This window comes from Asterias amurensis, chromosome 14 (assembly GCF_032118995.1).
Source record: "Asterias amurensis chromosome 14, ASM3211899v1".
Taxonomy (NCBI): Eukaryota; Metazoa; Echinodermata; class Asteroidea; order Forcipulatida; family Asteriidae; genus Asterias; species Asterias amurensis.
The window spans coordinates 13,729,406-13,749,976 of record NC_092661.1 but is presented as its reverse complement, the minus strand read 5'-3'; the positions used below and the strand labels follow the sequence as shown (position 1 = coordinate 13,749,976).

At 37.7% G+C, this 20,571-nt stretch overlaps 3 protein-coding genes across 4 annotated transcripts; 2 read left to right on the top strand and 1 right to left on the bottom strand.

The window, feature by feature from the left end:
• The first annotated feature begins 248 nt into the window (after positions 1 to 248).
• On the top strand, positions 249 to 4,045 carry LOC139947162 (uncharacterized). The gene is made up of 3 exons (XM_071945023.1): positions 249 to 393; positions 1,570 to 1,763; positions 2,564 to 4,045. Exons 2-3 carry the CDS (start codon positions 1,584 to 1,586, stop codon positions 2,954 to 2,956), a joined length of 573 nt encoding a protein of 190 aa, XP_071801124.1. The 5' UTR covers positions 249 to 393; positions 1,570 to 1,583; the 3' UTR covers positions 2,957 to 4,045.
• Positions 4,046 to 5,384: 1,339 nt separating this feature from the next.
• On the top strand, positions 5,385 to 11,885 carry LOC139947163 (glutathione S-transferase 3, mitochondrial-like). Its single transcript, XM_071945024.1, has 5 exons — positions 5,385 to 5,604; positions 7,013 to 7,077; positions 7,516 to 7,573; positions 8,796 to 8,868; positions 9,434 to 11,885. The coding sequence occupies exons 1-5, from the start codon at positions 5,476 to 5,478 to the stop codon at positions 9,532 to 9,534; spliced, it is 426 nt and encodes a 141-aa protein (XP_071801125.1). The 5' UTR covers positions 5,385 to 5,475; the 3' UTR covers positions 9,535 to 11,885.
• Positions 11,804 to 19,123, bottom strand: LOC139947160 (uncharacterized). Of its 2 annotated transcripts, none has more exons than XM_071945021.1 (7): positions 18,990 to 19,123; positions 18,167 to 18,546; positions 16,701 to 16,878; positions 15,238 to 15,565; positions 14,162 to 14,458; positions 13,195 to 13,359; positions 11,804 to 12,503 (listed from the first exon to the last, which is right to left on the bottom strand). In XM_071945021.1, exons 2-7 carry the CDS (start codon positions 18,516 to 18,518, stop codon positions 12,372 to 12,374), a joined length of 1,452 nt encoding a protein of 483 aa, XP_071801122.1. In that variant the 5' UTR covers positions 18,519 to 18,546; positions 18,990 to 19,123; the 3' UTR covers positions 11,804 to 12,371. The 2 variants fall into 2 exon arrangements, with proteins under 2 accessions (XP_071801122.1, XP_071801123.1); XM_071945022.1 differs by lacking the exon at positions 18,990 to 19,123 and adding an exon at positions 18,762 to 18,845.
• Positions 19,124 to 20,571: the final 1,448 nt, after the last annotated feature.

The window sequence follows — 20,571 nt, the reverse complement described above, 5'->3', positions numbered from 1 at the left end:
CAGGTTTGTTATTTTATATATAAGTTGTGATACACGAAGTGTGGGCCTTTTGACAATACTGTTTACCGTATTGTGCGATGGCTCTATACGACTGAGTGTTTTTTTTTCTTTCTTTTTTTTACGGCAATCGGCGGTCCATACCAATCAGCTTAGCTTGTTTATCCACAATGGAAAATGTCTATTCACGAATAGATCAGAATCAAGTACAACAGCACAATGGTACCACTTGGGGCCATTCCCTCACGTCACGTACAATCTGGTCTACATGTCGATCATAATTATACCAGTGCCTACATCCAACGAGATTTAACGACTTCCAGCGCCGCTACACTATAGGGTGAAAACCGATCCGTAAAAGAACGCAACTCTTGCTTTAACCAGTCGTTGCATTTGGTAATGTATTTGGATAACTTTTCGTATGGCGCCACCACTTTTTCACTAGTTTTTACAAAAGGGATATAACAATCAGGTAAATTAGATATTATTTTTATTTTATTTCGAATGAAAAAGTGGTGGCGCCATACGGAAACTTTTCCTGGGAAGTTAACATGGGGTGAGGAGGAGGATTCAAAAGAGGGCGCTATCAGAAAATGTTTGTACATAGGGTGCGTTCGTTTAGCTGCCCTGGGTCTACCCCGGTGGGTGACGGTTTTTTTCCAGGACGAACGTGGAATCTCCTGGGCTCAATTTCATGGCTCTGCTTACCGTCAGCACAGAATCGGTGCTTACGGAAGCAGGGAATTCTGTGCTTACGGCAAGCGTATTTCACGGGTTAGCGGCGAATTTTGGCTTCTGCACGTGCGTACTGGCAACGCTAAGCATGCAGTCTACGCTTACAAGGCTAGTGCAGAATTGCGGCGCTTGCACGTATGGACGTGATCGTAAGCGCAGAATTAGGTTAGCAGATCGAGTCATGAAATTGGGCCCAGCTCTTATCTATGACGAAAGCCCGCGTGCCATTATTGTGTTTTTGATTGCAGTTATTTTTTATTTACAATGCAGCTAATTATATTTTCCAAAGCAATTAGTTTTATTTTTAGGAACTTTACGAAACCAAGTGTGGGTCGCAGGCATAGAGCTGTTATGTACATATATATAAATTTTATATAGCTATATATGGTTGCAGGCCATAGACCAGCATCGAATACAGGCATGGTAGTTAAATTACCCTGTTTCACAAAGGCCGTATAGGACGCGCAGTCTATTTTTAGTAACTTTTTTGCTTCTGCACTTGTTTAATTTGGCGTGTTCATGCATTTTTATTTTCAGTGTAGCTAGCTTCATTTTTTCCCGAGCAGCTGTTTATGTTTTCAATGCAGCTATTTATATTTCCAATGCATTTATCGAAAGTAGAAAATAACTTCATTCGAAAATAAAGAGGGCACTGATGGGCTTTCGTACATATCTAATTTTTTTCCGTAGGTTTTTCTATGAAATCTAGAAATTGAATGCGTTTAATTTATAAAAACTAAATGCATTTAGACGCATGTTAATGAAATAAAATGATCTTTTGCTGAAATTGGCCGGGAAAACCTATACTTAGTTGTACCAAATGATTTCAACCATCAGGCAAGGATAGCAACATGACGCACTCCCAACGTGTCGCCCTTCTCCTGTTAATAGCCGGTAGCTACTCTGTTCAAGCTTGTTCAGTACCCAACTGGGAGGAGATGACAGTAGCACAGCAGACACAAGAGGCGAACATTGCTGTCTATGGTTATGTTACTGCGCATTACCCGATGCTTGACGAACCAGTTGATACGGTAGGTGATGAATTGTGGTTTTGAAGAACCTGTTTAGTGGGGCTGTTTTGTTGGCTCCCAGTTAAAAAAGTAACTCAAGCCACTCAAGTAACTTCTTCAAGCCATTGGACAATTTCGGTACAGAAAAAATAAAATAAAAGTTCACAGATTTACAATTAACTTACAGGGTTTACAGAAGGTAATGGTGAAAGACTTCTCTTGAAATGTTATTCCATGAAATGCTTTACTATTTGAGAAAAATTTAAAACAATATCAATTCTCGATATCGGGAATTACGGATTTATTTTAAACACATGTCATGACACGGCGAAACGTGCGGAAACAAGGGTGGGTTTCATTCTCGTTATTTTCTCCCGACTCCGATGACCGATTGAGCCTTAACTTTCACAGGTTTGTTATTTTATATAGAAGTTGTGATACACGAAGTGTGGGCCTTGGACAATACTGTTTACCGAAAGTGTCTAAGTCCAATGGCTTTAAAGAAATGAGGAATGAGAATATTATTTGGTCAATATTCGATTGCCCACCAATATTTTAGGCACGTTCCATTTGAGCCCTTTTCACAAAACTGTCAATTCAATTCAATTTGATTCAATTCGAATTGACCTTTTTTTCCAAACTACTCCAAAACTATGAAATGAAATATTATTTTTTGAACAGTCAACCGTCAATGGCTAAGCAAGCTATGAGGATGAGAACTAATTTCGGTCTTATTTCCAATTTGATTGAATGAAGATTTAGAAGAAAAAAACGAGGGAAAAAACCAGAGTTCTAATGATGAACATTATTTCATGTTACAGGCATACACCGCAACTATGGACGTAATCTGCGTCTTTAAAGGTGGAGATCTGCCTCCAATAATCAACATCACAGAAGCAGGAGAGTTAACGTCTTGCCATCACACGGAGTTACCTTTAGACCAAGAGTTCTTCGTCCTCCTGAAGATGGATCAGAACGGTGTCTTCACACCCGACGAAGTGAATTATCTATCGGTTGCGTTCGAGGCCAATAATTGGAACTTCAAGCAAGTTGTCGATGGAGTTGGTGGAGATATTGATACGGAGTGCCCGCAGTGGGAGGGTGGTCGCAGGGGAGCGGCGGGAACTTTGCATTTTAACGGTTATTTAAAAATTGTCATGTCAATCGTAGTCTGGTACTTCACTAGTAGGAGCCTTAAGAGCATCGATAATTAGACATTAAAGTCATTTCATTTACGCATTTAATTTTATTTCTGCCCTACGGTTACACATTTTAACAAAGTTTGTCACTTAGATTAAAATATGAAACTAAGGATATGAACAAAAGTTCACAATGATTTAGACAGTTAAAGATATTTTTAAAGAAGCTGAAATTACGACAACAATTGGGTTAAGGTAAGGCAGAGGCTTTTTTTAACCTATGGCAGACAAACAACAGAAAGTACTATATACACAGAAGACAGAAAACGGATACACAAGACAGACTAGACTTCCCGTTAAAGGGAAGGTTAAAGGAAGGTTATATATTTTTTTTCTTCTTCAAACATTAGAGTATATGTTCCTGAACAATAAAATAATTTTGTGAGTAATTGTTTTTAACGATTTATATGTTAAACAAATTAAATAAAGTCGTGTGGGGAGTGTCTCCGCCTACCCCTTTTGTTAAGAAACTAATTTGTTAAACCTTAGTTAATTGTTTATTCATAATTCCACTCATCAAAACACATATTTTAGTGACAAAAGCTTTATTTTGACAAAAAACCACTTCCAGGTGACTTTAATGATACCTGGAAATATGTTTTGTTTTTCTTTCAAACATAAGAGTATATGCTTATGAACAATAAAATAATTGTTTTGGTAATTGTTTGTCACGATTTATATGTTAACAAAATAGAAAAGTTGTTTGGGGTGCTGACTCCGCCTACCCCGTTTGTGACGTAAATCGAGGCAGACTTTGTTTCCTGCAGATCCCAAGTATGGGCGGTTGTGGGCCGCGAAAGTCAGACTCACAAGAGCGATAGACGTCCGTCTTTTTCAGCGCTGTGCAGCGAACACTTCGAGCAGTGATTCCGCGCTCACGTCAAGTGTATTCCGAGGATAAGCAGGGAGTTTTGTTGTTGGTTCTCATGGTTGGTTAATATATGGTTGATAAAACAACCTTTAATCGACGTTTGTTTTTGGTTAATAAAATAACGTTTAATCAATGTTCGTTGTTGGTTCTTATGGTTGGTTAATATCTGGTTGATAAAATAACCTTTAATCAACGTTTGTTTTTGGTTAATAAAATAACGTTTAATCAATGTTCGTTTTTGGTTCTTACGGTTGGTTAATATCTGGTTGATGAAATAACCTTTAATCAACGTTTGTTTTTGGTTAATAAAATAACGTTTAATCAATGTTCGTTGTTGGTTCTTATGGTTGGTTGACATCTGGTTGATAAAATAACGTTTAATCAACGTTTGTTTTTGGTATTAATGGTTGGTTCCTTTTGGGTTAATAAAATAACGTTTAATCAGTGTTCGTTGTTGGTTCTTATGGTTGGTTAATATCTGGTTGATAAAATAACGTTTAGACAACGTTTGTTTTTGGTATTAATGGTTGGTTCACTTTTGGTTAATAAAATAACGTTTAATCAATGTTCGTTGTTAGTTCTTATGGTTAGTTAATATCTGGTTGATAAAATAACGTTTAATCAACGTTTGTTTATGGTGATAATGGTTGGTTTACTTTTGGTTAATAAGATAACGTTAAATGAACATTATGAACGTTTGGTTGTCAAAAAAAAAAATCATTTTCGAATCTGTGGTTGGTGTAAAAAATATTTTTATTTTCGAATGTGTGGTTGGTGTGAAAAATATTTTTATTTTTGAATGTGTGGTTGCTGTCCAAAGTTGTTTTTAGTTTCGAATGTGTGGTTGGTGTCAAAAATCTTTTTATTTTCGAATGTGTGGCATGGTGTCAAACATATTTTATTTTCAAATAGTTTGTTGGTGTCACAAAAAAATTTCGATTGTGTGCTTGGTGTCCAATTTTTTTAAATTTTGAATATGTGGTTGGTCGCAAAAATATTGTTATTTACGAATGAGTGGTTGTGTCAAAAAAATATTGTTATTTTCGAACGTGTGGTTGGTGTCAAAAAATCTTGTTATTATCGATGTGGTTGGTGTCAACAGATATTTTTATTTTCGAATGTGTATTTGGTGTCCAATAAGTTTTTTTCGCAAATGTGTGGTTGGTTAAAAAAATGTTCTCCTTTTCGAATGTGTTGTTGGTGTAAACAAAATATGTTTTATTATCGAATGTGTGGTTGCTGGTTGGAGAAGGACAAGAATACCCAACTTACACGGCTGAAGGCCACTCGGTAGGGGGCCATACAAAAAAGAACAAATAGAGGGATAATGCATCCAGCCATAAATTCTTTTTGGGATTTGTTTTCTATCTCATTAAGGGGCAAGGCTCCAAATAACCCGTTATTACTTCAAGATGATGAACATTAATATTCACAAACCAATAATTCCCAGAAAACACCCAATAATAACAATATCTAATGAAATTCACTTACCACACATTTTCCCCCCTTTTGGCGCTCTATACCTCCGGTCAATTGCGATATCGCACACCGTTAGGTCAAAGGTCGAGAACAGGTGCGTCGGAACCAAAGCAGATCAGAGACTCACACCGCGTCTCAATTGTCAAGTTCTTGTTTTACAATCAACTATTGTCTTAATTAAAAGATGGCGGCAATAACTGAGATTTTGCCCCAAGAGTACGGGTATGTTGTACTCGCAGTGCTGTTCAGTTGGGTTGTCGTCAGCTGGATGGGCTTCAAAGTCGGCGGTGCGCGCAAGAAGTACGGCGTGAAGGTGAGCATGACTTTGCATTTTCATGCACTTTTTAGCATCGGTTGCATGGTTGCGATAAGCGCTAAACACATGGACCCTCTCTTTCAGGGTGTGACTTGCTCCTATGAGGTTCGTTCGGCTATTGTCTCCACGAACGATAGCCGAACTAACCTCATAGTTCTAGGAGTATAGGTTAGGTATGACTGGGCTATAATTTTTTGATAAGCACAATTCGGAAAGTTGACTAAATAATGCCCAAGTACTATTGTGCATTTAAATCGATGGCAAAATATCCAATTTAATAAAGTTGCTTGACAAATTTCTTTGCTAAGCAAAAATTGAGTGGTGCACCAGTGACAACACAGTGTTAACTTAATGCAATTATGGCTGGTAACATAATTCTGGTTATCAACACTTTTCTGTGCTTAGCAAGTTTGTTTGTGCTTACTTTTGTGCCTTTCGTCTCGACGAAGTTGGGCCCTGGTGGAAAGCTTTCTGTATCCTGCCACCACCCACTTTTGAAATAAGAATATCTTAGTGATGAGAAAATATACTTACTTTTTATTTCATAAACAAAATTATGGAAAAGTGGTGGCAGGATACAGAAACTTTCCCAAAACTTGTTTGCATACAGTTTTAAGTTTGAAAAGTGTATCAAGAAAAATGTTTTACCTAATTTTTTATCAGTTTTGTTTTTAAACTTAAACACAAAGTTCAGGATTTGTGGTTACCGTAGAGAAAAAAAACTGATTTCAATCTGAAAGGAAAGCTTGTTGATTATAAATATTTTTGTCTCAAATATCGTCTTCAATTACCATAATGGAGAACTCATAATTTAAACAATGCACAAAATCCTTGACAAAACGTGACCTAAAACAGAATCACCTTATTTAATGAAATAAGCTACCCTATTTATAGTGGGAAACAATCTACCCCAAAACCAATGATGTAATGTCCGTTCATTATGAACAAGTTAACCAATAACCCACCCAGGCCAACACAAGACCACTGATAAAAAAAAAAAATTGAATGAGATCTCTTTGGTTCTACAGTGTACCGATTCATAAAGTAATTTACCCTTTTCATTTTTTTGCTTTTGAATGGCACTCCTCATCAAATATATTGACAAACATTTTAAGGAGACCGCCAACGTAGTGCTAGATGGCTCAGTTGGTAGAGCGCCTGCATGGGTCGTTGGTTCCAATCCAATACCACTCTTATAGTGATTTTTCTTAATTCAAGCAAAGTTCTTTTTTATTTTTGTTGATGCTTTGATCAATATTCAAGTGATACACAGCATTCCAAAAAGTATTGAAGAAAAAAAATGCTTTTAAAATCAGGTGTTTTCATGGTTTGTGTAGGGATGATGTAGGGATGCTGTAATAGCCCAAGTTCAAAATCAATAAAAAAAATGTTTTTCCTTTTTCAGTATCCGGACATGTACAGTGATAAGGATCCAATCTTCAACTGCATCCAGAGAGCTCATCAAAATACGTAAGTTCAAATTTGTTCAATTCTTTTAGAAATTGACTTAGTTTTGAAAATTTGCTTCTCAAACTGAATTCTTCATTTCAAGTGATAAGATCAGAGCCCATATAGTTGTAGTCCTTGGTCATGTCTCTTACACCTAAGGAGGTGAGGAGGGGGGGGTTTAAGAGCTGAGATTAATATTGTTAGTTTTTTTGTAATGAGAGGTCGCCTAACAATAACATCACAAGGCCGCTTGATGACCACTTCAATGTGAGGGCTACACTTAACCAATTTAGGCTACATGTATCAATCTAAAATCAACTTGCCAAATCCTCCTGGGCTGAAACAGGGAGTCCCCCCCCCCTTCACAGTCCGTAAGGATGTATGCGTGGGTATATCAATACCGTTGTGTATCTAATGATTGTATTAATTGCTCTGACATTCATTATTTCTTGTTCTCAGATTGGAAGTTTTGCAGTTCTTCCTTGTCTTATTGCTCCTTGGTGGTCTTCAACATCCAGTAAGTAGAATGTGAAACTTTGCATAGTGAAGATACAATCAAGTGAGGTTTGCGGAGACATCATAAGTTTCCTATGAGTTAAGGTGGCTCTGAGTAGGACCAGTTTGTTCAACAACCTGACGTTGTGATCAGGATGTTCTGATTGTCTTCAGGAGGACATCCCTTCCCCTGAAGACAGTCGGACCATACTGATCGAAACGTCAACAAGTTGACCATTTGCTCGTCTCAGATCCCCCATGCAGCTCATAACAGCTTTATTGCAATGGCGTATCCGGAAGCCTCACTCGAAAACATCCTGTAATTTCAGTTTGATGTCTTCAGCTTTTCTGGTCGAGTTCTGTTTTAAAACAATCCAAAACTTGATACATGTATATGAAACAAGTGTAAAACTTGAATTTGCATTGCACTATGCAACTAGGATGTCCCTGCTGCTTTCCGCTGGAGTTACCTTGAGTTTCCCTCCGGATGGAAATTTAATCAGGCAGGTTCCAATTGATCCTACATTGACCTTCAGAACAGTCAACAGTGGAGTAATTGTTTATAAAGCTAAAGTTTAAAGGAATACGTTGCCTTGGATCGGTCGAGTTGGTCTTTGAAAAGCGTATTGTTATAGAATGATTAGAAAGATATTTTAAAAGTAGAATATGATCCACACAAGTATCACTCGAAATTGCGTGGTTTTCCTTTTACCTCGTCGACAAACACGGTCGGCCATTTATGGGAGTCAAATTTTGACTTCCATAAATGGCCGACCGTGTTAGTTCGCAAAGTAAAAGGAAAACCACGCAATTTCAAGGCAGGTGTGTTTGGATCATTGCTTTCTACTTTTTAAACACCTTTCTAACCATGTATTTTTTAAAAGACGGTTACATACGCTTTTCAAAGACCAACTCGACTGATCCAAGGCAACGTGTTCCTTTATTCAAATCAAAACACATTGTTGGTTTTCGGAAGAGTACATTAATTCCCACCGAGATCTGTGAAAATTGTACATAATTCAGAGATCATATACCGAGTTTCAGTCAAACATGTACATACAGTATCAACAAAACTGTCGGATGTTTTTTTAAGTCACAAGTTTTGTTGTGCATGTCCTTTCTCAACTCTGACAGCGTTTTAGATGGACGATTGGTACTGGAATGAAATTGAAAATATTCAGAAATTTATGGGCACAAAAACAATGAAGTGACATTAGTTTGTTTTTTCTTCCATCCCAAACTAGCGTATCTCGGCCATTTGTGGAGTCGTATGGGTCGTCAGTCGCATCTCGTATGCACTGGGTTACTACACTGGAGGTAAATAACCAGAATTGCTTATTTGTAACCAATTACTTTTCGAGTTGTAAACATGTCCCTACCAAAATCAATCAACAAAGTTTTATAAATGAGCAACAAAAGTTGTCAACATTTGCTTGGTCTTAAAAAGTATTCTAATAAGAATTACTGATTTTTATTCCTGGGGCTGCATACTTCTAAGGAGTTTAGGTAATTCTAGAAAAGCCAACAGCTTGAATAGCATACAAATAAGTGTTGAGTGCTAGTCATAAAACAGTGTTTAACTTACCTGGCTGTGTTCAGACAGCAGATTAAAGTTAAACCATAAATGGTTCAACTTTAGGAGGGGGGTGTATTATGTCATTTTTATTCTGTCCACACGTGTAGTGTCAAAAGGTACATTCTCCAGCTCGACGGTCTAACTTTTCGGGGATAAACCTGATTCTGTCTTGGAGAACCATGAGTTTAACTCAATTTGGTTGAACAATGAGTTAAACCCAGCAGGTTGAACCAAGAGTTCAGGTACTTTAGTAGTGTGTCTGAAAGACCTCATTGATTGTTTGTTCCTCTTATTATTCTTTTATAGATCCAGCAAAGCGTTTGAATGGGGCCTATGGGTATCTCGCACTCTTCACTCTGATTGGCTGCAACATTTCCTTAGCTCTACACCTCCTCAACGTTGTGTAGATCTTAAAGACCTTTCTCAGGAAGCCAAATAATCATCACACCTACTGGACTAGCCATAGATTAATTCGTTTCTCCAACCAGTTAAACCCACCTAATTCTGGTAAACGCATCTCAACAAAACACACCATGTGCCACCATAGATAAACTGTAAAGTTCAACGGTTTTTAAAAACTTGTGGTCACTGGAAATGGCACAAATAGTAGGTTAATCAGTTGTATTCAGTGCCCAATTTCATAGAAAATATTACTGAACAATATTCTGCTAAGCAGAAATAAGCAGGATACCATGTGACAAGGTAGTTTGACTGATAACCTTATTCTGGTAAGCAAACCTTTTTTGTGCTTAGCTACTTTTGGTGCTTAAGCACAAAGTTTCAGCTAAGCACAACTAAATTATGCGGACCAAAATAAGGTTACCAGCCAAAGTGCCATGTCTGGTGTACCTTTTATGACGGGTTTCCTGCTCAGTTCTGCTAAGCAGGAAATTATTGAGCAATAGTTTGTACTTTGATATTGGGCCAAGGAGGTATATTCGGTGCCAAAGGTCCTTTCTCACATGGACGTTAGACAGAAACACAAAAGCATGAGCTTCCAAGGATAAATATAACTTGGCAATCAGACCTGTTTTGTTGTTGTTGCTTTTGCTGTTGCAAGGTAGTTTGAGTTCACAACTATTGTTTGTAAGCGTTGCTCACACAAAGCAAGTCCAAATCATCTCTAAATATTCCAAACCATTTGAATGGGTATCAAATGGTAAATTTTGTTATTTTTGGTACTAACTTTTTTTCGGGTAATGTTTTGAATAATTTTATGTAATCGCATTATAACCTTCATTACTACGACTATGATTAATGTTGTAATACTTTTTAATACTGGATATAAAGCATCAGTAATCCACCAGTTTTTACGCTCATGGCCCATTGTGAACAATAACATCGCGGTCATTGGGTCTTCTATTTCATTTCTTAAAGACACTGGACACTATTGGTAATTGTCAAAGACTACTCTTCACAGTTGGTGTATCCCAACATATGCATAAAATAACAAATCGGTGAAAATTTTAGCTCAATTAGTATTCAAGGTTGTGAGATAATGAAAGAAAAACACCCTTGTCACACAAAGTTGTGTGCATTTCTAAATCTGAGGTCACGAAATCAAATTCGTGGAAATGACTTCTTTCTCGAAAACTATGTCACTTCAGAGGGAGCCAGTTCTCACAATGTTTTATACCATCGACCTCTCCCCATTACTCGTCACCAAGTAAGGTTTTATGCTAATAATTATTTTGAGAAATTACCAATAGTGTCCACTGCTTTTAAAACCCTGCCCGGACCTGTTTGGTTGCAACACCCCAGTGGTACATGTACAATGTCAGCACATTGCTTTACAAGCAGTGTCCATAGGTCATGTACGTACATGTAGGTCCTAAAAGTATGCTTTTCAATTTTCCAACAATTTTTGTAATCTAAGTTTGTTTTTACAAATCAGCTTATTTGGTTTCATCCACTTTTGATCCACATTTTGCCAACAAAAGTAAAAACTACCAATGATGTAGTTTCTTTTTTTAAGCAATTGTGTCAATAAATTAGGATATCCTTGTTATTTTGTTTCTAAGATAAGTTTACTCAAACATAGCAATGATGTTTAAAAAAATGATTTTGTTTCGTTTGTTTTATCCACAATCTGTCTGGTTATACTACCACTTTCTATGATTTTTTTTTTTCAATTTTGTACTAACAAAAGTTAAGTTCTGTTTGTATATTTTTTAACAGATTGTATTTATCCAACAAAATATTGTAAGTTGTATTCATAGATATATAACATGTTTATTTACAAACACAGTTAATTTTTGAGGGTTTTGCCTTTACATCGGTAAGATTCAAACTGCCTCCAACCACCGGGCTAGCTCAGTGGCCTAGTGGTAAGACATCTGCCTTAGCATGGCAAAGGTCATTGGTTCGAATCCCACCCGAGCTACGTGCCTGTGGACTTTTTTTCACAGTACTGAGTATACTGTGCTTTAAACACATTAATGTAGGGGCAAAAAACAAGCAACATCTTTATCCCCGATGCCCAAATTAACATCTACTACATAAAGTTTGTAGGTAAAACATTCCCTAATGATAAAAATAAATCTGCCTTTATGAGGGAAAGTGATCATTTTGTGACGCGTGTAAACATGTTCCCACTTCATGTATGTTGTATTCAGGAATCCACTCTTCATCAGGTATAGTCTTTTATAAAAGTACACCTTGACCATTTCTAACAAGTTTGTATTTTTTATTATTATTAGTAGGTTGAGATCACTATTACAATCAAAGTATTTAATAAATGCTGCACAGATTTACAGAAGCTTATTGTTGTTATAGATTCCACGAGTACATATGTAAGTCTCAGTCATATCTTGCTTAGAAGAAATATCATGACAAAGAAAAATGTCTTGAGACATAAAGTGTTTCTTCTCATAATATAGATTGGAGAATAAATGTGTTAAGCAATATTTTCTGCTTCAACGTAATACTAATAATACAGTATTAACAGGACTGGAAATTATTGCAAAAGACAAGAACCAATATGAGGTGAATTTGAAAACACTCGCAAATCTCCTTTAGGCAACAGAAGTGAGAAGACTTGGTATTTTAACAATATTAATAATATATTGAAAATTTCCAGTGCACCCTGTCTGTTACGGATGACACTCCTGGCACAAAAAAACCCAGAACCCTGCTACCACAAAAAGACAACCAAAGTGCAAAACTATGATTTCCTTTTTAAGCTTAGTATGAAGATTCTTGATCGATAAATCATCAATTAATTTGGCTCATAGTCACCTAGGAGTTAGTATGGGCGCAGACTGTCCACATAGATCCATTCCAAGGCGCGATACGGAGACAACAGCTTGCAATACTGCATGCCAGCAATGCTCTGGAAGGGGAAGCTGACGGATGTTAGTAAGGAGACTGATGTTACCTGAAACATAAAGTAGAAGAAGATGTTCTATTTGGACTTGGTCTACAATTCCAGCCGTTGATTTCACAAAGAGTTAGGACTCGTCTTATCTCGAGTTAGGACGAGAAACTCGTCCTAACTTAACTCGTCCTTGGTCTTAAGTTAGGAAGAGTTTTGTGAAATGGATGGCTGAAATGGAGAGGGATGGCTGGGAAATGATTTGTGAAACATGGGTCTTGCTGCTGACCCAAGCTGCTCTTGTTTTATTTATATATAGGAATGTAATATTTTCCGTCTGAAACCAGAAAATCAGAGTCATTTACACCATGTTCGCGCCCGGTGCAGATCGTCAATCATCGCGCTGCCTTCCGACGTGAATGAGCACCATGACAGTGCATACATCTAACAGTTTGCCACTATAGTGGGGCTCAATGTTTGAACTTTATCATTTACATGGTAAAGTTCTAGGCCTTCATTTAATACAAGTCTGATTAATTAACCATGCAGTCCTTCATGATTTCATTTACTTTATTTTGATTTTTGAAGCCTCTACCAATTACATATAGGGCATAATCGGCTTTTTAAAAACTTTGTTCCCTTTGAAACTGTTTTCACTAAGATGTTTCTGGAAAAAGTGTCAAAAAAGGGACTCAAAACATTAAGGACATTTTTACTTATTAGTAAGACTCAAGCGAATAAAGCAGGTACTTACCACAACATCACCATTTGTATTGTAGGTCAGACGTAGCTTCTCATCAAGCCAGCTAGAACCAGTAAAAGTAGCAATGTCTGAATTGAACTTCATCTGCCTCCCTTGGGTTGCGTAGCGACTCAGTGCTGCAGAGGATGCTTCACCCTCGGCCCACTTCAGTGCCATCTAAGGTCAAGTGTTAGGGGAATAAAATGTTAAAACTAAACCCTAGAGTAAGATTTTTAGACAAAACCTTCCTTTTTATTGTTTTTGCGAAACGTTCTTACATAGCGAATTTCAGGAGCAAAGGAGCTCTCAATGCGCTTAAGAAATCAGTTTATAAACAAAAATAGACTGTACGTGTGTGACGAAAGAGCAGTCTGTGGGAAACTGCTCTCAAAAGAGTAGGAATTTAGGCAGTTCTGGAATGATTCCAGTTTAGTATTAGAGCGAAGTGACAGGATGAGAGAGCTTTTTCTTCCCCGGGGGCAACCCCAGAGAAATAGAGTAGTGTGGAAAGGGATTAAGGGGTTATTACACGTACCATGATGATCTCTTTACAGCTGAGATAGCCTCTATAATGGTCATGTCAGACGAAGCAGTTTACAGGCAACCAGTTCCAGGCAGTCTCCAAGAAGAGAATCCATTCACATTTTATTTTACATTTTAGCTTTTAACCCCTACTCCATTTATTTAATTTGCCTTTTTATCAAAACTTCGTTTAGCGTCTGTCTTTTCCGTTTTTGTTTTTGTCTGTCGTGGAGATTTTCTCCAAACGTTCTCTTGTCTGGATTCTTAAATGTAATATTTTAGTGGGGGGGGGGGGTTCTGTTTGAGTCTAAAGTATTAAATAAAATTCTGGGGACTTTATTGAAAAATTGCTTAAATGCTACCAAAGTGTTCCTGTAGCATCCACTGAATTGGTTGCCTCCAAGTTGCCTGTAAAAGTTGCCTCATGCGACAAGGCCCTAAGTGTGATTACACGTACCATGTTGATCTCTTTACAGGTGACTGTGTCATTATACCGAGGTCCTCCGAGTATCTCATTCACGGCTTCCTGTCTCTTCATCTTAGCTGCGATCTCAAACGCAGAGTTTGGAGTCAGTGAAACATCCCCAAGGTTCCTTGGAGCGTTGGCTTTTGATTTGGCTTTTGTCGTTACGATCCCTGTGGATTCCTTGGTGACAGAGGGTTTGGATTGTGCAAAGTCACGCTGATTGGTGTAGGGGTCACATTTGACGACGAGGCGTTTAGCTAGATCTGATGGCACGTTGATGATTGCTTCCTAGAACAAATCAAATTAAATTTAAAAAAGATTAGTGACTGTGATTTTATTTCAAGAAAGTGCAGCACTCAGCAGCCCCTTCTCGTAGCAACAAATGTAACTGGGTTCTTTTACGTGCATTACACAACACACTAGACCTAAGGCTTTACAGTCCATCCGATAGACGAAGCAATTTTGGTTATGTGTCTTGCTAAGGCTACAGGTGTCAAGACCAGGACTCGAACCCACACCCCACTGATCAAAAGCACCAAAGCGAGAGTCCAGGTGAGTGAACTTAACCTCTCGGCTCACGCCCACTGGCAAAAGACTCATACTCAGACTGGAACTAGTCTCTGGTGACTCGTGACTCAAACTCGACTAGACACCGACTTAATTTTTAAAATTTTTATTACAACAAAATTCCAGGGTATTGCTTTTAATGGTGTCTCTCACGATATAGATTGAAATGTGTGAGTCACTTGTAAGAAAACAAATGAGAACTAGAATGGTGTATTGACAAACACAAATGCCCCGCTGAGATTAGTCGCATTCTTGAGTTATTGTTCGGAAAACATTTCTTTTGTTTTAGCCACAATGCAGTGCAAACTGGCAAACAAGGTCCACTGTTTTCTTGAAAACTTTTCTTACATGCAGTTAGTGCAGGGGTCCAAAAACAAACAGTTAAACTAAAATACTATTAAACTCAATTCGATGCTATACACACATCAGTGAAGGGTATAACCAACAGCACTAAATCAATTCCCTAAAAAAAACAAAAAACTAACTCTGATATTTCTTACCTGACCTCGAGAAACCCAGCTTCCGTCAGCTTCCACAGTCTTTGCTTTCATCACCGGCTCAAGAAATATCCCAGTATCCTCAACAGCCTTCAACACCCTCCCCGTAGCATTGAGCTCCGCCTCCAAAGTAATCGTGATGAAGTCACTAGATGCTCGACCAATCAAATCATGCGCCTCAGCAAAGGTCAGATTGGACTTAATGTCATTGGTCACTACGTTCGGGGGCATGTCTCCAGACGCAAACTGGCCGTGGTTGAGCCCTTCCAGAATGATGACCGGTTTGCGAAGGTTTGATCCTGGTGTGGTCTTCTCTAATGCTTCCATTTCACTGAAATGTAAAAGTTACAAAACAGTTGTGGGGAGACTTTGTCGCTGTTTATGAGGTAAATTTCTAACACTAACACTGGTCTAGAACTTCAAATTGATGTGTCCAAGAGCTACATTCTTCTACTCCTTGCATTGCATGTAAAGGAAGTGAAATGAGAAGTAGTAATTTAACCATAATGGAGTCAGAATACGCTTTCAGAGTAGTATTGAGTATGGACATCAAGAACAAGTATTTTGCTAGCCGAGTACAAGTATGAGTATCATCAAAAAGGTATCCCACAGGTATTAGTGTCATTATAACAGGAAAGCTCAATTACAGAAAGGGGCTAAAATAACACTTCCTTTTTATCTGGCAACTCACACCTGGTATCTCCATGTAGTTCCTCTTCCAAACAATGGACTTAATTGGATCATTTATTAAGTCGTTCCATAGGTTAATATTCTTTATCCCCAATGCAAATTTAACATCTTTTATATATCGTTGCGGTACCCGCTGCCAAAACATAAGGTTCGAACTGCCTCTATCTACCGGACAATCTCGGTAGTCTAGTTGGTAAGACACTGCTCTAGAATTGCAAGGGTCGTGGGTTCAAATCCCACCCCAGTAATATGCCTGTGATATTTTTTCACAGGACTTGGGAAAGTACTGAGAATACAGTGCTAACACACATCGGTGTATGGGTGAAAAAAACCCAATTAATATTCTTTATCCCAGATGCAAATTTAACATCTATTATATAATTGGTTCATGCACAAACCAGGAGGGTTGCTCACTGCCCCAGTCAGATTAACCGCTCAAACATTAAGTTTAATCACGTACATGTACAGTCACCTACCTTCTGCTTTCTCCAGAAGACGATCAGAGCATACTGATCGAAACGTCGAGTTGAAACCAACGGTTCTTTTCAGAACCACCCTCAACTCATTAGAGATAGTCATTACTTGGTGTAACTGCAAACTTTTCTACCGGTATATCACCTACATGTACATGTGTAAGTAATTCAACGTAAACATAACCACTCAGTGAAAAAGATGGATACTTTCAGAGTTGTTTAGCGAAACATGAACAAATCTTTAAATGGGGCTTTTCCGTTGTGTATTATTTTTTTTCTCTTTAAAATACATCGCAGACATACCTGTAAGTATCAATGAACCTTGTGACGCGTGTCAAGCCATCCAGTTCACCTGATATATGGGCCACAGGTACAGGGTATGAAGCCAGGTCTCGATTAGCACCGGTAAGGTAAGAGCCCCATAAGAGAATTCCAGCCACTCGATTAGCATTGCTTGCCGCATAATCCTGTCCAAATACGCCTAGACAAAGAAATAATATGCTGTTTGTAGCTTTTGTTTTATCAAGTATTAAAGACACTTGACACTATTGGTAATTGTCAAAGACCAGTCTTCTCACTTGGTGTATCTCAACAAATGCATAAAATAACAAACCTGTGCTTAATTTCAAGACCTCAAAATCTAATCTGAGGTCACGAAATCAAATTCGTGGATTCAAAATCAAAGTTCTTTTTTGAAAACTACGTTACTTCAGAGGGAGCCGTTTCTCACAATTTTGTAAACTATCAACAGCTTCTCATTACTTGTTACCAAGTAAGGTTCTATGTTAATAAGTATTTTGAGTAATTTGTATGACCAATAGGGAGGCCAATCAAGAACATTAGCCTTTTTGAGGTATCAGGGTATGGTGGACACCATATGAGGGCAATGTTTGATTTGGGTTACACAGACAAATTTACCCAAACCTAATAGTGTCATACGAGTGTGTCCACCATATCTCAATATGGCTTATGATAAAGACGCTGAAAGAAGATACAGATACACGCTCGTCTCAAGTAAATTGGCTCGATGGAATCAAGACCACACGTGAAACCGACTAGGGATGTTTTACATAATTTAGAGCTCCGCCGTGTTAAATGAACGTGTTGCCTTGGATTGGTCAAGTTGGTCTTTGAAAAGTGTTTGTAACCATTTGTTATAAAATGCATATGGTTAGAAAGATGATTTAAAAGTAGAATACAATGATCCACACAAATTTGCATCGAAAATCGCTTGGTTTTCCTTTTACTTTGCGAACTAACATGGTCAGCCATTTATGGGAGTCAAAAATTCGACTCTGATAAATGGCCAACTGTGTTTGTCGACGAGGTAAAAAAAACCACTCAATTTCGAGTAATCCTTATGTGGATCATTATATTCTATTTGTAAAATATCTTTCTAATCATATGCATTTTATAACAGACGGTTACAAACGCTTTTCAAAGACCAGCTCGACAGATCCAAGGCAAATTGTTCCTTTAATGTGGGGATCACAGATTTAAATCTCACTCTAGTCATTATTTCTTTGTTCGATCAAAAATAGATAGTAAAAAGTTGCTATTCATCTTTAAAAATTGTACATTTTTGGAATCATGGCTCTAGCTTTCGATCAAGTGGACATCCATGCACTTTTGCGACTGTAACCAACAACTGTTTGGGTCAATGGCCAGTGATCAATCAATGGTAAGTTAGTTATTGGCTAATACAAATAAAACGCACCCATGCTAGCTTATTAACAAAACAAAAAAGAAAACAAAACAACGAAACCTACCTCCCAGAGAATGTCCTGCCATAAACACCGGCACAAAGATGCCCATCCCAGCAGCTCTCAGATCAGACAGAGCAAGATCAATGGCAGTCGTCAGCTCAAAGGGGTTGGGGGTGTCCCTCCGGTACCCAGAGGTTATTCCAATCCATAGCTGCAGAGGTGATGAGGCCTGTATGGCTTCGGCTAACGGCTTGTACCGGCCACCGGAGATCTCCGCACCAGGTATGATTATCAGGCAGGCTTGAGTGCCTTCTTGCGTTGGGGTGAAGACGATGGTGTTTAGCTCGGCATTGGCAAGGAGACTGCTGAAAGCTGCTAGTGCGAGCAAAACTGGAAGGTTAAGTGTTGCTGCCATTTTCACGTTGTGTGGTGACGGACTCAATCTGTGAAACAAGAGAGAAAAAAACAGTGGTTTTTTAACTTGTTTTATACTTTAGCCATTGTCTCGAAATCAAATTCGTGGAAAATTACTTCTTTCTCGAAAACTATACGCCACTTCAGAGGGAGCTGTTTCTCACAATGTTTTATACTATCAACCTCCCCCTCATTAATCGTATTCAAGAAAAGTTTCATGATGATAACTATTTTGAGTAATTACCAATTGTGTCCACTGCCTTTAACAAACTGTTGGATTTAGATTCTACAGCCAAGGCTACCTGCACTGCAATTTCACTTGTTTTTCACCAGCAAAATCTACTCTACAGTAGTAGAATATAGAGTAAGACTGTTCTCTAAAGAACAAACTCTACCTGGCAGAGTAGACACACACACATGGTGTTATACCGCACACCACATATATATAATTTCACTTGTTGCTATACCATACCTTGATAAACTTAAACTCTAAAAAGAACACCAGTGGATGTGCTGTCTCCACTTTCGATTCAGTAGAGACTTTGTGATGCCTCTTTTGTGGAGCAAGTGTTAAAAATGCAATTGCATCACCAAGTCAGCTTCTATATGCAATGCACTGGAGATTATATCTTAAGTAAGTAAAGTGGGTATTATAGGTGATTAGTTTTTAATACCACTTTCTCTTGAGTCATCGGGCATGCAAATAACATTAATACTCCTAATTACACAATCAGATTATATGTTTTTAACAGTTTTAAAGGCAGTGGACACTATTGGTAATTGTCAAAGACTAGCCTTCACAGTTGGTGTATCTCAACATATGCATAAAATAACAAACCTGTGAAAATTTGAGCTCAATCGGTCATCAAAGTTGTGAGATAATAATGAAAGAAAGAAAAACACCCTCGTCACACGAAGTTGTGTGCGTTTAGATGGTTGATTTTGAAACCTCAAATTCTAAATCTGAGGTCTCAAAATCAAATTCATGGAAAATTACTTCTTTCTCAAAAACTTTGCCACTTCAGAGGAAGCCGTTTCTCAAAATGTTGTATACAATCAACCTCTCCCCTCTGAAGTGCCATAGTTTTCAAGAAAGAAGTAATTTTCCATGTATTTGATTTCAAGACCTCAGAATTAAATTTTGAGGCCCTGAAATCAAGCATCTGAAAGCATTTAACTTTGTGTGATAAGGGTGTTTTTTTCTTCCACTATTATCTTGCAACTTTGACAACCCATTGAGCTCAAATTTTCACAGGTTTGTTATTTGATGCATATAGACTGGTCCTTGACAATTACCAATAGTGTCCACTGTCGTTAAGCACGAAACTAGCTAAACACAACAAAATTATGCTTACCAGAGTAAGGTTACCAGCCAAAACACCATGTCACAAGTACAATTTGTGACTGGTACTCTGCGCATTTCTGCTAAGCAGAACACTGTCCTGCAATAATGTTCATCTTGAGCAGCTCTTTGAAATTGTGCCATGGCACGATTGTAAGAAAGAAAGTAAAACAATTTTATCAAGCAAAAGCCCTACATGTAATCTACATTTATGTGTACATTGTGGAGGCTTTTTTAGACTTTTCTTCAGGCTATATACATGTAAATCACACACTGTCTGATATTTTTAAGGGCAAACAAACCAGAAATCAGACTTCAGTAGGAAGAAGATCATGTCTATATAACAAACCATTATACACTGTACCACAAAAAACATTCTTAACAGAGTAAACCTAGAATTATTTAAACAGAGTTGAGAATACATGTAATTGCTGGAAAAAAATATCAAAATTTGAGGTTTGTTGAAATGATGGTATTTCTACCTTTTGGTAACCCTGGAGTTTAGATATCACCAATGTTTTAGGAACAACATCCTCAAGACTAGAGAAGAAGATCAAAGAGTAGGATTTCTTTATACGTGTAGAATTGTGGTGGGATTTTCAACAGGATTTTGTCATCACACAGGCAGGTGTTTGTTCGTGTTTAAGAAGAAAAAAAAAATATATAGAATATTTTACAAACGATCTTTCTTTTAACATGTTTAAAAAATGTT

Coding starts and splice junctions, on each gene's coding strand:
- LOC139947162 (XM_071945023.1), top strand. CDS start 1,584: ATGACGCACTCCCAACGTGTCGCCCTTCTCCTGTTAATAGCCGGTAGC. Junction 1,764..2,563: donor TTGACGAACCAGTTGATACG/GTAGGTGATGAA, acceptor TTCATGTTACAG/GCATACACCGCAACTATGGA.
- LOC139947160 (XM_071945021.1), bottom strand. CDS start 18,518: ATGGCAGCAACACTTAACCTTCCAGTTTTGCTCGCACTAGCAGCTTTC. Junction 15,566..16,700: donor AGGTTCATTGATACTTACAG/GTATGTCTGCGA, acceptor TTTACATTTCAG/TGAAATGGAAGCATTAGAGA. Junction 13,360..14,161: donor CCTGTAAAGAGATCAACATG/GTACGTGTAATC, acceptor ACTTGACCTTAG/ATGGCACTGAAGTGGGCCGA.
- LOC139947163 (XM_071945024.1), top strand. CDS start 5,476: ATGGCGGCAATAACTGAGATTTTGCCCCAAGAGTACGGGTATGTTGTA. Junction 7,078..7,515: donor CAGAGAGCTCATCAAAATAC/GTAAGTTCAAAT, acceptor TCTTGTTCTCAG/ATTGGAAGTTTTGCAGTTCT. Junction 7,574..8,795: donor TTGGTGGTCTTCAACATCCA/GTAAGTAGAATG, acceptor ATCCCAAACTAG/CGTATCTCGGCCATTTGTGG.